Source organism: Mustela putorius, unplaced genomic scaffold (genome assembly GCF_011764305.1).
Source record: "Mustela putorius furo isolate JIRA1106 unplaced genomic scaffold, ASM1176430v1.1 tig00000831_pilon_pilon_pilon, whole genome shotgun sequence".
NCBI lineage: Eukaryota > Metazoa > Chordata > Mammalia > Carnivora > Mustelidae > Mustela > Mustela putorius.
The window spans coordinates 2,711,875-2,726,698 of record NW_025421490.1 but is presented as its reverse complement, the minus strand read 5'-3'; the positions used below and the strand labels follow the sequence as shown (position 1 = coordinate 2,726,698).

Genomic DNA, 14,824 nt, shown 5'->3' with positions numbered 1-14,824 from the left:
CGTGTCGGATATCCCACATACAACAAAAATGTGTGCAACAAGGGAAGGTGTTATACTTCCTCTTATTTAAGAAACAAGGTGGTGAGAGGTATTTCCACACTGGTACCGCAGATTTGGGTGCTTTTTGCAAATTCTGAACCTGGGATTTAATAGTGCTTCGTGGGCTCCTGGAGGATAAACTTGAATGTGTCTAGAAAGGTGCAGCACAACATAAATTAAACACACTTGCTTTCCTGCTCTGCATTTATTGGGGCTACATACAGAGACTCAAACAGCTATTTTCTTCTCAAATAATTCAGAAAAATATAATACAACAGCAATTTCTTAAATACATAACAAAACTTTCTGGATCATGAATCGACATGAGATGTAACAGCCTACAGGTATCGACTGGACAGCTTTATAAAAGGTCACTCATCTACGGCGTTATGAAATTGTCTTCAGAGCTACACACATATATATACATGGTTCTATATACATAAAGGCATCCATTCATGAACAGAAAGTCAAGCACTGTGTACAGAAGGGTAAAATAATACATAGAGTCTGAATAGTCTTTAAGAGACAATTTGGGGTTCCAAGCAATAGTGATTTACATTCAAATAAACATGTAGATTTTCAAATCTAGATAGGTAAAATTTTCATGATGCAGGCTACAGGAAAATTCACACTGTGAATTATTTGTTCTTCAAAGGCCTCTTTATCGAAATAGAGATTTCAACACCAGAGCAAACACCCATTACGTGAACAAACAGAATGCCTACGACTCTAAAATTTGCTTCCCTATGCCTTTCCCCCTCATCTCCCTACTAGTAACCAGAAAAAAATTCCCAGAAGGAGCCGCAGCTAGATGTTGTGCCTTTATATCTGTTAGTGTTTCTGGATGGGGGGGTTATTACCTCCAGATTAGAATTTGGTGAAGGAGTTTTGATTTCTATTTCAAAGAGACTATACTACTCCAGACAGAAATTTTTTTTTGCCACGACATCCAAACATGATCATGTAGGCCCGTATTTCTTCCTAGTATAGAAAGAGAATCACCAGGAGAATATAGGACTGACAGAGGAAGGAGGCAGGTTAAACTCTCTCACTGGCCAATTATCCCAAATGAGAGCATCTATCTGTTATCCACGTTGCCAGTTCTCTCCTTTATAAACGAAGTTTCCAGCTCGGCTTACACCTTGCCCTTTGAGGCACAGAGATCTATCTCGGTCTAACCCACCAGCCCATCCCTGTGGATTCTGACCGTCTTACACAGGCCAATTCCCGTAGCCACATAAGGAAGAAGTCACGATCTTCCAGGTACTTTTCGACATTTAAAAACTTAAATCTGGTTGTTAAAAATCTGTCTCACAAACAACCCCCACTCCCTGTGCCCTATGAAAAAGTAGCTGATTTTGTTACAGCATCTCTGTGAGAAGACAGATTCCTTCAGTTTGGCCAAGGAAACAGTATGGATGTTTTCTCCTACCTTTTACTCCAAATTTGGGAGCACTGCCTCTGGTAACATAGGATGTTAGGTTATTCGAAATGAGCCCCTGTTTAAAGATTCTTTGTGGACTTGAGCTTAGAGAGTTCACTCGTGCTGGAGGACATTGCCAGGACAGACATACTTGATACAAAAATGCAATTTCATTGAGTTCCTGTGATCCCCTGAGCAGTTATAAATGCCCTTTGCTATAATGAGGCAGTGTTAAGACAAAGCAAATTATTCAAATACATGTACACTTGTCTTTCTACTAATATGAAATACATTGATAGAAGAGGGTACTCTTGTTCTGAAGCGTTCAGAGTTTCAAAGGAAAATAAAGACACCTAATATTGAGACATTTCCAAAAAATGATTAAAAATGTTTTTGGTTGGTTGCCATTCAAAAGTTTTCCCAGAGTTCTCATCTATGTTTTATACAAATGGTAAATAAAAATGTACACGACCGAGAGATGTACTGCACACAAATCAGGTATCGATATGTACGTGTGAACTCAAGTTCCTTAAATATGCCCACCCCCACTCAGGATACATTCCATTACGTAGGCAAAGCACTGTTCTTTAATAATAGGTCCAAGATAGCAGCAATTTAATAACCAGTTATCCAGTTACCTTGGGGAAGTAGGATGGGTTCTGACAGTCCCCAGTGAAGGTGTCGCCGGCTTCAAGGAGAGCTCTCTACGAGCATCTTACAAATTCCCATGAAGCACCAGGCTACGTTGCTAAGGGCAATTAGGTAATCCTGTCATTGGAGAAAAGCTTATTATCTTTTCAAAACCCGTGTATTCAAAAATCTGATAATGGGAAAAAGAAGTTGCCATAAGGCGATACCAACCCAAAGCATTTATGATACAGAAAGCATTTACATTTTATTTCTTGCATTTTTTTTTTTTGTTATTTTTTCCCATTTCTTGTACACACAGGAAGAGTCTGGACTGCCCTACCAGAAGCTGGAAGAGCGATACGAAACTGCGGAGAAGAGAGCGGCTCTGAGCTGTGTCTGCAGAGATGTAAGTAACCAGATTATCGGTGTTTTTACAAAACTGAGATGGCGTGACTTTGAACTAGGCGTTGTTTTAAAAGAGTTAGGTTTATGAGTCTATACCATTGGGTGAGTTACAAACTTGCAACCAAAATTTACATATATAATATGCAAAAGAACAAACCCTTCAGGTTGACTTATAATAAATCACATTTGTCCCAGAAGGAAAGACAGGATGGCTTTGAGGAAACATTTATATTCTGTGTACCACTGGATAGACTCACGCATGCCCAACGGATGGAAATTCTAGGTAGGCAGCAGCTTAGCGGACTGATGTACACATGGACTTGGATACGTAATCCTGGTGTGTACTTTTAGGGCCAACTCTGTGTGGGATGCATGAACACAGAGCTCAGGAAAGGTGTCTGTTACCTATGATGAAGGGTACCCTTGACCCCTCAGCCACTTGATCCATGTTGCCTATAAACCAATCCTGGTTTATAGGATTGTCCTCCACAGCTACTGGCTGTAGGAGGACAGTTGATCACCTTTACCAAGGTGCACTGGCCAAGGGAGAGCTACTGGATCAGACCGCACTGTTTGAGTAGACGCAACCCCTTCGCTTGGAAGGGACAACTTCCTCTGCACAGCAGAAGCAGAGATCACACGGGAAGAAACCTATTGTGTTTCTGCCAAGTCACTGTGAGAATGCCGGGAACAGCAGCCCCGGGAGCCCGCAGAGGCAGAACCAACAGACCCACTCCTGCTGCTTGGCACTTACGACAACGTCCCCTTAAACAGTGTTATCCTTTCCCTCCTATGGGGAGCCGGGTTTCTCCCATATTTCTCATGGGGGTCAAATCAACATAGAACAGATTCTAGCTGATGAGTTACGATGTGTGTTGCCAAAACTGAGATGGCGTGACAACACAGTGACAACACACTGATGATACTGAGCGTTCACTTGGGCTCTTCGAATTTGGCTGAAAGTTGAACAGTCCAGTGGGATCCTGCGGAAGATAAAGTGACGGTGGGTTAGCTCCTTCTCAGCAGCCCCAAAGCTTCCCGACATGCTCCAGAGACGCCGGCTGAGACTGCAGAACCCAGGTCCTTCTCTTCAGACAGGCTTTTCTGATGCCTTTTCTGATGCCAAAGACAGGCAGGCCAAGTTCAAAGTCTGGACACAGAGGCACTTCCAAAGTTTGGCAAGGAGGGGGCAGGTTCACTAACTGGGGCTTTATCTCCGTGCTTCTCATGATAACCCCAGACGTCCGTGGCACGTGCACAGAAGCGGAGACCTTTAGGTCGTGGAGGGGTCGTGCTTTTTCTTCTTGCCCCGACAGGACTTGCAGACGCAGCAGATTATACACGGGGAAGCCAGGAGCAGCAAGGGTGAAGTCACCAGGGCGATGATGCCCAGTCCCACGAGGATCCCCACCACCTGGAAATTCGGAAGAAAAGCCTACTTCAGCACTTAAGTCTCCCTAGATGCGCAGCGAACCGTCCACTACAGACGGAATGCTTGTCTCCGCCCCTACCCCGCAAAAATTCCCATGTTGAAACCTTAATGTCCAACATAATGGTATTTGGAAATGAAGGCCTTTGGGAGGTAATTAGGACTGGAGGGTGGAGCCCTCACAGTGGGATTAGTGCCCTTACAAAGAGAGATTATCAGCGCGCTGGCTTCCCCCCACCTCCCACGCATGGCACCATGTGAGGACATGGTGACAAGAAGGCCATCTGCAGATCAGGAAGAGGGTCCTTGCCAGAACCCAACCATTCTGGCACCTTCAACTCAGGCTTCTTATCTCCAGAACTGGGATAAATACGTGTCTATTTTTCAAACCACCCAGTTTTATGGTAATTTATTCTGGCAGCCTGAACGAAGACACCACCTAAGGCATATGAAAGAGTCACAGTTATGGGACCTTTCAGCCAGTGCCCGGCATGACCTGAACCAGATATGAGCCAGGGACTAGATCCTAGGTGAGAGGAAGAAACCGGACGCTAACCTGAGCTCCGGCACAGGCTCTGTGTCACCCTGAGCTGTTGCCGCTCTCCCTACCCGAGTCTCCTCGACAGTCTCATAGGGATGCTAACATGATTCTGAGGCTATTAACACTGACGCCCTTAAAAGGAACGTAGTCTTTAATAAATATCAAACACTATTAAAAATAAACCAGGACGCCCTCTGAACCTCCCAGAGAAACCCACAATGGCATGTGCAGAGGGATCGAAGCTCCAGCAGGGGCCCACAGGATTTTAGAGAACTGCCTTTTATAAGAAATACGACTTACAGGGCTTTACGAAAGTCATTCTATCCTTTTTTTAAAGAGGAGAGAGTATCTGCCTGGATTCTGCAGGTCACTGTTAATTACTGGGCCGCTCTGGGGCCCTGCCCCTCGCCCTACCCTCAAGGGGATCGTGCTCCTGAACTAGCTGCAGGCAGCTGCTGACCCTGGCCCAGAGCTCCGCAGAGCCTCCCAGGCTGGGATAGGTAAGCAGAGAACAGGGTGGGGAGGAGGACGGGGTGGGCTTTTTAAGCCATCCCTAGTCCCATACAGCTCCTGCTCCCTTAAAGGTCAGGGTACCTGCGTTCGGTTCCACATCACTGAGGCTCTCGAGTGGCCCAGCTTGTTCCTGCATGGCCCTTTGTCGTAATGTCTGAGGAAAATGTCATTCTGAAAAACAAAGAGAGAGGTTTCAGTAAACACGCTCTTCTGAACAGAGGACTAAACACTAACCACATCAGATGGCCGTGGTGGAAAGCAAAGGCTCTTTCCGGGAATACAAATGGTGGCCTCTGGGAATTCCAAGGCCACGATCTCTAGAATATGTCTCAGTACTTTCACAAATCATGGAGTGAAAACAGATCCCAATCATCAAGACCCTTGACTGAGTCTAGAAAGGATTAGAGTCCTGACCAACCATCTTTGACTGAGTCTAGAAAGGATTAGAGTCCTGACCAACCATCTTTGACTGAGTCTAGAAAGGATTAGAGTCCTGACCAACCATCTTTGAAAGGAGGCCCTAGAACAGGTGTGACGTGGAATGGAGATTTCGAGTGGAGAGTATCTGGGAAAAAATGCCAGCGGCTGAGATGGGAAACACAGACAGGGGGTCCTAGGAAGGTTACTAACTCAATGGGGGAAGAAGGAGAAGAAATCACAGATGAGAGCAAAGCCCCCGGACAGAGGCAGGAGCCTGGTCGAGAGAAATGACAACAGAGAGATGAACTTTGTTGGGAAGATGATGGCCACACTTTGGACAGTTAAACTCAAGAGATACTCAAGCCGTATTGTTCAAAAGGCAGCTGATTACACAGATGAGAATTTGGGGGGAAAGATGGGAGTCAGCGTACGTGGGGTGGAGAAAAACCACAGAAGTAGATGAGATCACCCAGGGAGAGAGTGTAGACAGGCAGGCAAAGAGGACGTAAGGAGGGGGCACCTGGGCGCCTCCATTGGTTAAGCATCTGACTTTTGAGTTCGGCTCAGGTCATGATCTTGGAGTTGTGAGATAGAGCCCCATGCCCAGTGCAGAGCCTGCTTAAGATCCTTTCTCTCCCTCTTCCTCTGCCCCTACCCCTTCTTGCTCTCTCACTCTAAAAAAAAAAAAAAAGAAAGAAAGAAAGAAAGAAAAGAATGAGTCAGGAGCACCTGGAAAGGAAACAGAAGTAGCCAGAAATGTAGAAGGGAAATCAGAAGAGACGTCATCACTGAAGCAGAGGCGGTCAAGACGTCAAAGGCAGTGGATACTCGAGGTTAGAGGAGGACTGGAACATCCATTAAATTTTACCCAAAAGACAGTACTCAAAGCCTTGGCAAAACACAGTCAAGTCTGTGACAATGTGGCAGGCTAAGTGCATTTCAAAGGACTGGAGGTAAGTATCCAGGATGAGAGGCAATTATGCTGTTTTGAGCTTCTTCCAAGAGAGGAAGAGAGAAAGAGAATGGTAGTAAGAGAGTCATGCAGGCTTGAGAAAAATGGGACACGTTTTTAAATGGGACACAGCTGAGCACATGGGGATGTTAGTAGAAATTGAAATCACAGGAGAGAGAAGAGATGATGGAAAGGGACAAGTGTCTGAGGTCCCCAGAGCAGATTAAGAACACTTCGTCAACCAGCAGGGATGAGGACCAAGGCAGCAGCAAACTCAACACCTCAGCAAAACTCAGAAATCACTCCGTTTGGGCATCTGTCTCAGGCTTGGCTCTTGGACAATCATCCTGCTCCCAGACCCAGGCTCTGACACTTTCCTATAAACAAAGATCAACACCACCATCTGACATAGAACACTTGTCGAGAGAAAAACATCATTACCAACAAGCCAGTGCCCCCGGCGAAAACCAAGAAAATTAGATCTCAGAAAACAATGACCAGAAAAAGATGCTTCAGTATTTGAAGTCTGTGTATCCAGGCTTTTAACATCTGTGCCATTTCAACTCGAGCACCGGAACAGTCCAAGTAACAGAACAGTGTGTTCCTTGCAACACCATACCCCAAACATATTTCAGCCAAAGGATGGGGGGATCTGGCACACATCTTTATTCCCTTACATTCTTGCTTCTTAAAAAGAACCTCATGGGCCCAGCCTCCTTGGGATATGAACCCAATTAATGTTCTGGTTAAACCTGAGGGCAAACAGAAAAGATGTCTTTCTTTTGTAAAAACACGAGGGGTGTACAGTCAGTGAAAACCTCGGCCAGAGTATCACACGTCAGGAATCATAATGGGTCTCAAATATCACACATACATTCAAGGGCTTAGGATCAATGGAATTAACCAAATAAATAAATAAATAAAAACACTGCTGAGATTCCACAGCCTGAAATATCAGTTTTCTTTCCCCTAATTTATACCTCAGCTTGAAACGCCAAGATCGGGCTGATTAAAATTCTTCCACACAGATATCATCTGAAACAACTTGTCTAATTTTCACTTAAAAATCAGACCTGTGGCAGCCAGCATGCATCCCATAATAGCCACACACAGACTCACTAATATTAAAGGATCACCAGAGCCGCTTATCAGACTGAAGCCAACCAGGCAACTGAAACGAAAAATTGTGCGCAACGCCCGGATGGCTCAGGCGGTTGGGTGTCTGGCTCTTGATTCCGGCTCAGGCTGTGACCTCAAAGTCATGTGACCGAGCCCCGCATCTGGCTCCATGCTCAGTGTGGAGTCTGCTTGAGATTCTCTCTCTCCTTTTACCCTTCCCCCAACTTGCACTCGCTTGCTCTCATTCTCTCTCTAAAATAAATAAATAAATCTTGCAAAAAAAAAAAAAAAGAGAGAGAGAGAAACTGGGAAAAGAATGTTCACCATGATGGAGAGCTCACTCTGGTATGGACATATTTCACTGGTCCACATTGCCCGAATAGGAACTATCTCTTCTTATTCGTGCTAGAAGAAACACCAGGGAGGGAGATCTGCTCAGCCATCCTTCACAACACTTTTTACCTCTGAGGTTACCGTGAGCCTCGGCTTGGGACTGCCTGAGCCGCACCTGACCTGGGCCAGGTGTGCTTCACCAATGGTGAGGGGGAAAGAGTCACTGAGGCAGACCCCGTTATCCGGGAATGGAGCCCTAACAAAACCAGAGCAAGACCACAGTCATGCCAATGAATGGTTATTTAAGACATCCCCTTGATTTGAGTGGCTTTCTTCTGTAAATTCAAAAAGAGGAAGAGAACCAAATTATGGTAGGCAGAAAAAATGCTCCCCTACTGATGCCCGTGGCCTACTCTCCAGAATTTGAGAATTTGTTGGCTTTTGTGGAAAAAGGGACTTTACACAGGTGATTAAAGTAAGAGCTCGAGATGGCGGAGAACAGCCTGTATCATCCAGATGTGACCAGTCTAATCACTCTTTCATCCAGATGTGGCCAATCTCATCAGAGGGTCCTTAAGGGCAGAGCAGCTTTCCCAGCTGTGGTCAGAGGGAGCTGCGACAAAGGAAGAAGGGGTCAGGGAGACGTGATGTGGCTGGCTTCACAGCTGGAGAAACGGGCCACAAGCCAATGAATGTGGGCAGCTTCTAGAAGCTACAAAACCCAGAAATGGATTCTCCCCTGGAATCCAGAAAAGAATGCAGCCCTGAGGACACCTTGATTTTAGTCCAGTGAGACACACATCAGATTTCCGGAGGATAGAACTAAAGCCAAAAAAATCTCTGCTGTTTTAAGCCACTACGTATGCGGTGATTTGTGACAGCAGCAAAATAAATGAATACACTGACGGCTCTCTACGTGATAAGAGGAGAGACAGTGCCCCCAACACAGAAGCTGTCCCTAAAACGAAAGCTTGCCTTTAAAGCTAAGCTGACACAGTGAAGAAACTCAAAGGGACATCTGCTAGACATTTAAGTAGCAGCCTCAGAAAGACTCCTTAAGAAAAATAACCTTCTTTTGCAGGATAAACATAGACTCAAGATTTTAAAAGGAAAGCCTGGAGGATCCCGATGGGCACACAGATATGATGAAGAGAGGCCACAGGAGAAGATGCTTCCAGGTGGCACTTACGTCCAGGTTCTGGAGACAGTACCAGCAAAACGTGTGTTTGCAATTCTTGCACATCATCTGGGCACAGCCCTCGTTGCGTTCGATGTAAACCCGACAAACGGGGCACTGCTTGATGGGGGCTTCTGCGTCTGTCCCAAAGAGGGCCCTAGAAACAAAATGGATGAGAAATTATTGGGGGGTGGGGGAGTCAAAAATGCTGCTAGAACTACAAGGGTGTCCGCTGACCAGGGCTGGGTAAGAGTGGGCCGAGTGTCATTAATTCAACATGTCACTAAAGCCGTTCTAGATTCCACTCTATGGGCACCAATTGAATTCTTAAGGCTCCTGATGGGTGAGGTAGTGGCCTCTCCCTCATCTGAGCTTAATTCACTTCCATGGAAGAGGGTGGGGGTAAAAATAGGAGGGACACAGATTATTAGTCATTCAGATAACTCAAAACAAAAAAGAACCTTAATTTATGTATCTTTGGCTAGGAGTCATGCTATAATTGTACTTTCCACACCTGACTTAGTTCCTTATTTGGCCATGTTAGTATTTCATTCCCTGAGCACACACTGTCTAAAGCAAAAGCACAAGCATTCTGCTACACAACAGAAAAACCAGTTCTGGATCTGACACGGCATAGACAAATCTTCCTGGCAATCTGTTCTGATAAAGAAATGGAACAGGTCACGGGATGCAAGAATCAATACCTGAAAATCAATGCCCAGCCTCATTAAAGAGACTTGCTCCCGACAGATGCCTAGATCAGCGCAGGCTCACAGCCTTAAGAGGCATGGAAAATAAGTGGAACACATGGGGGGTGTGGTTAGGGGAGCCACAGCACTGTGCTGCACATTAGCTAGCGTTCATCAGAACCAGCCCCCGGTTCAAGGAGACATCAAGTTCACAAAGCGTCCTTGGATCCAGGATCGGGTTTGGTACTCACCATAACCGTATTATAGCAGTGGGACAGTTACTATTTTAATTCTTTCCCCCACCACCTTTTTTTCCCCCCAAATAAAGAAGCAGACTCACAGAGGCTGAGTGACTTCCATGAGGTCCCGCCGATACCAAGTGACCATGTCAGAACTCAACCTCTCAGGGTGCCCAGGTGGCTCAGCCAGTTGGGCATCTGCCTGCAGCTCGGGTCACGATCCCAGAGTCCGGGGATAAAGCCACACATTGGCTCTCTGCTTCTCCCTCTGACTCCCCCCACCCCCACAATGCTCTTTCTTAAATAAGTAAAACCTTAAAAAATAAAAATAAGAAAGAGAATCCAACCCCTCTCTGCTCTGGGATCTTCCCCTTGTCCCATGATGCCCGCAGACCTATCGGTCACGTGCAGAGGATACTGGCTAAGAAGGCGTGTGCCTGCCCCGGGCACTAGGTCTAGTTTTCCTCTTGTTTGTTTGGTCCCAGATTCAAGCACAGTATCCTAGCCAGGTAGCACTCCCGTTCCTGAAGAACGGTTCCATACTCTCTGAGGGTGTGGGGTGAGCCAGCCAACTGGACTGGGCACACCGGTGCCTCTGTTCTCGCTGATGCAGAACAGCCGGAGCCTCCAGCAAAGCCAGGGATCGTGCACAAAGGTCTCTCACTCTGGGCCCTTCTGCTGCTGTAAAAACCCTTTGTACTGAAAGGTACAGATTTAACTGCTTCTCATTGTCACTGACTCTGAACTTTGGCACCGTCTTTGCAGGGCACCACGTATAGGGGATGTAGCTCTTTTCCTCTAAGACCTGGGTATTGAGCACTGAGCCCCTGAAGGCCTGCTGCTTCTATTGTGCTCTCTCCGATAGGGCTGGCACACTCCACAAGCTGCCACACGGTCAGGTCACAAAGTAATTTCCGCACCACTTTGCAAGCAGGAAGAAATCCACGGCAGGTGCTCATGGGTTCTAAGCAAACGGCTGTGGACAAGCCATGCCTTGCTATTGAAAACCAGTGGGCCGTGGGCCTTCCAACCTGAAGAAAAATCAAAATGCATTCAGACCCTCATTTCAGCGGTATCTGGGAGAGTCTCCAGGGGTAAATACCTAAAATCCCCTTAGAAAGACTGTGTCGGTTACTCTTTGTTAACAACTTCCCAGTTCGGAGACACTTCTCAGGGAAGTTCCACGGGGGAAAGAACCCATCTCTGAATTCCATCACAAGAGAACTCCTTCTCCAAGTGACCTATTTGGGGTGAATAATCACAAAGACCGTCTCTCCTTTCTTACCTGTGCTCTGTTGGCAGGACAATGGGCTGACTATCTCTACAGGAGACCTCTGCGTGCCAAGCATCCTTGCAACAGGAGCAGAACTTTAGGTGACAAGAAGGGCACTCCACCTGCACGGGCTGTCCTGGGTCACCGGAGGCAACAGGGCATACGGTCTGACAGTCTGCGACAGGACACCACGTTCGGTGGGGGTCCAGGTGAACTTCTAGAGCATAAACAAAGAAAATGTGACGGTCTATGTGTCTTTCGTACGGGCCTAGACTTCCCCCCCGTTCCTTCTTCTCTTTTATAGGCTAATATTTATGGAAGGTTAGTACAACCGAGGGCAGTGATTTCTACTCTTGGTCTTCATAATGGACCCAGACCTACGAGGCCACTCAGCTCTGCCATGTTTCTGAAAGTAGGTACTAGTGGGAGAGGCCACCACTGCCCTTCCGAACAGATAGGAAGTGTTCTCATTAACCCAAATGAGCAAGTCTTCTGGAATACTTCTCACCTTTCAGCACTCAAAGTAGGCAAAAATCTTAAGTCCCTGCCTCAACTATTTGGGGGTATTATCTTGGAGGAAAACTGGACCTGAAGGACCTACAGAAGCAAAAGGAAAAAGAAATTCATGGGATTTGGGGACTTTGGGACTGAGAAAGAAGAAGAAATAAAAAAATTCATGGGATTTGGGGACATTCTGGGACTGAGAAATAAGCAGTGAGGTTTCTTCCTACCTTTTTTAGAGGGAACTGAAAGAACAAGGAAGAAATCAAATAGTTGAAGGACCAAACAGTGCCTGGTGTGGCTTAGCCAAGAAGTCAGATTAGCTGTCCATTTGGATATTCTGTTCTCCTACCATATGCTAGTTAGAGATATTTGTAAAAGACTCAGAAGATCCGAAATCAAAAGGTTTCACAGACCATAAAATGATACTCAATTATAGACTATACCAACCACATCCAAGTGGCCTGTAGGAAGGAATATGGAGTTGGGGGTAAGCCGACTGTCATTCTATTCAAATGTTTACAAATCTTGTTTGGTTTTCCATTTTTCTATTCAATAACAGTCCTCACATTCTTGTCTTACAATGTGACCTTTAAGGGAACATATCATGTAAAAATGATGTTATTTGAGGAACAGAGTAGCCTTTTTTCTCTGAACCAATGTATTTTGCAAATTTTAAATTGATGGATTCCAGTTTTAAATCTCCTAAGGCTTATGATTCTTGGAAATTTCCACACAGGAGGCAAACAGACCCAAAGAGTGGTGCGAAAAGGAAATGAAGGCATTAAGGATGAGCTTAGTTTTAAAGGTAATAATTTTACAAATTCAGTATCAGGGGAAATAAGTCCAAAATGTTCCAGCAAACTGTCTCCATTAATCTCTCGTCTAGAAAAGACAGCAATCAGATCCATGCTTATTACAGGTTTTCATTCAGAAAGAGAACCCTCACACTTACTTTCTTATCTAATAATTCTGGGGAATAGGGGTTGGAGAACGATGAGGCAAATAAAATCAGAAAACGGAAGCCTATGATTCACAGGTGCTCAGACCCCAAGAGAGATGGACCCTTGAAAGAAATCCCTGAAAGTTTGAGAAAGGCTAGTTAGAAAATCAAGGGGACAGTGACACACACCTCTGCTCTAAGGTCCTGACCTTTTATTTCCACACATATTTTTTTTCCAAACTCTTATAACGGCTTCACAAACACTAAGTCCAAAGAAATGAAGGCTGGTGTATAAATTAGAGCTAAGGACTCACACATCACCTACCTTCTTAACCACCCATTCCAAATCGCAGGCCTTTTAATTTTTTTCTACGATTTTATGTATTTATTTCACAGAAAGAGACACAGCAAGAAAGGGGAACACAAGCAGGGGGAGTGGGAGAGGGAGAAGCAGACTCCCCACTGAGCAGGGAGCCCCATGCAGCGCTGGATCCCAGGATCCTAGGATCCTAGGATCATGACCTGAGCCAAAGGCTGACGTTTAACAACTGAGCCACCCACGTGCCCCCAAATCCCAGGTCTTTTAAAGGACTGACAATACGGAAAGGGAAAACTCATAGTTAAATTTGCAACATCCCTGCCCATCGCCGTACAAAAGACACAAGGATACAACTTGTTCTCATAATTCTAATCCAAATTATTTGGTAGGCATTCTGAACTGCTTGTTTGTACCAACTTATTGTTCAGGTATCCGGGTTGCCACAATAAAAGCAGAAACCATAAATACGGGAGCAGTTACAAATTTTAATGAATCCCCATAAAGAAAAAAAAAAAACACCTTAGGAAATAAGGCAGCTGATGCACACTCCAGTGCAAAAAAAGCAACGGAAGAGTCTGGGCCGCAGAAGGCAGCGACGCTGGGCCGCAGAAGGCAGCGACGCTCTGGACTTTCCTCCGCTTCGATAGAACAGGAACGATCAGGCGAAGGAGGTGGTGGAAGGGGCAAAACGGAGACCCTGCAGCCTCCTCCTCACTTCGTTGGAAGTCTTGGTCCGTAGGGGTAGCTTATGGAGCTTAACCAACACCCGAAGTGGAGTTCACCAGGAGACAGATGTTAACTCTATCCAGAACTGTCAGGGACTCCTCTACCACCTTTACGGTATCTGGTCAACGTCTGTCCCAGCTTCCTTCTAACCTCCTGGCTGAGCCACACAGCGCAGCGGACTTGCGCTCTCAGCCTTCTGCGCAGCCAGGGCGTGGTCATGTGACATGGTTCTGGCCAATGGGAGGTGAGGGAAGACCGCAAGGGGCTTCTGGGACTAGCGCTCCTTCCGGATACGCCGGGCAAGCATCTCCCTTCCGTCCGCGAGCCTGTGAACACCGCTGTGGGAAGCCGTGATGTCTGGGCCGCCCCGACCCTGGGGGACTCTGACGGGAAAATTACAGGAGTTGGAGAAGTTGAGCCGCTCCGTCAACCACACCCGCCACTGCCTACCTCTGGATTTCCTGTACGCGAGGGAATTCCGGGCCTTCACTGGTTGAGGCCCTTGTTAGCCGGCATTCTGTTCCTTGCGGACGAAAGCATCTCAACCCATAAGCTTACCTCCCGCAACAGGGAGCGAACGCCCAGGTCAGACGAGGACTGCGCCTCCCGTGCGGCTGGTAAGTTTACAAAGGGGATTAAAGTACCCTGAGATCATCTCCGAGAAGACCTTTGAAGTCTTTATAAGTGAGGCCCGAGGAAATGTGTGTATGCAAATAGAAATAAAATATACACTACACCCATCATCCTGTCGAAAAACTTATCTACCATAGTAAAATTTTATTTTTATTATTTATGAACCTTTTTAAAAAATTAACACCCTGTGCCAGCCCGTAAGGCTTTTGGGTAGATTACTAGACAAATAATAGACATCCACATAGCTGAACACTGTGTAGCTCTAAAATAAGGTGAACAGGAGCGCCTGGGTGGCTCAGTGGGTTAAAGCCTCTGCCTTCAGCTCAGGTCATGATCCCAGGGTTTTGGGATCGAGTCCCGCATCGGGCTCTCTGCTCTGCAGGGAGCCTGCTTCCCCCCCAACCCCCACCTCTCTGCCTACTTGTGATCTCTGTCAATAAATAAATAAAATCTTTTTTAAAAATCTATAAAAAAAAATAAAATAAGGGGAACTGATGTGACACTATGGAAAGATCCCAAA

The 14,824-nt window shown here is 46.0% G+C and overlaps 1 protein-coding gene across 5 annotated transcripts in view; it reads right to left on the bottom strand.

The window, feature by feature from the left end:
* Positions 1–229: 229 nt before the first annotated feature.
* RNF144B (ring finger protein 144B) overlaps positions 230–14,824 on the bottom strand; it is a 170,656-nt gene continuing 156,061 nt past the window's right edge. For all 5 annotated transcript variants that reach the window (XM_045085076.1, XM_004761268.3, XM_045085075.1 and 2 more), the window contains 4 exons: positions 11,195–11,399; positions 8,994–9,138; positions 5,062–5,151; positions 230–3,911 (listed from right to left, as the gene is read on the bottom strand). In XM_045085076.1, coding sequence (XP_044941011.1) covers positions 3,771–3,911; positions 5,062–5,151; positions 8,994–9,138; positions 11,195–11,399 — 581 coding nt within the window. In that variant the 3' untranslated portion in view covers positions 230–3,770. The remainder of the gene's footprint in view (positions 3,912–5,061; positions 5,152–8,993; positions 9,139–11,194; positions 11,400–14,824) is intronic.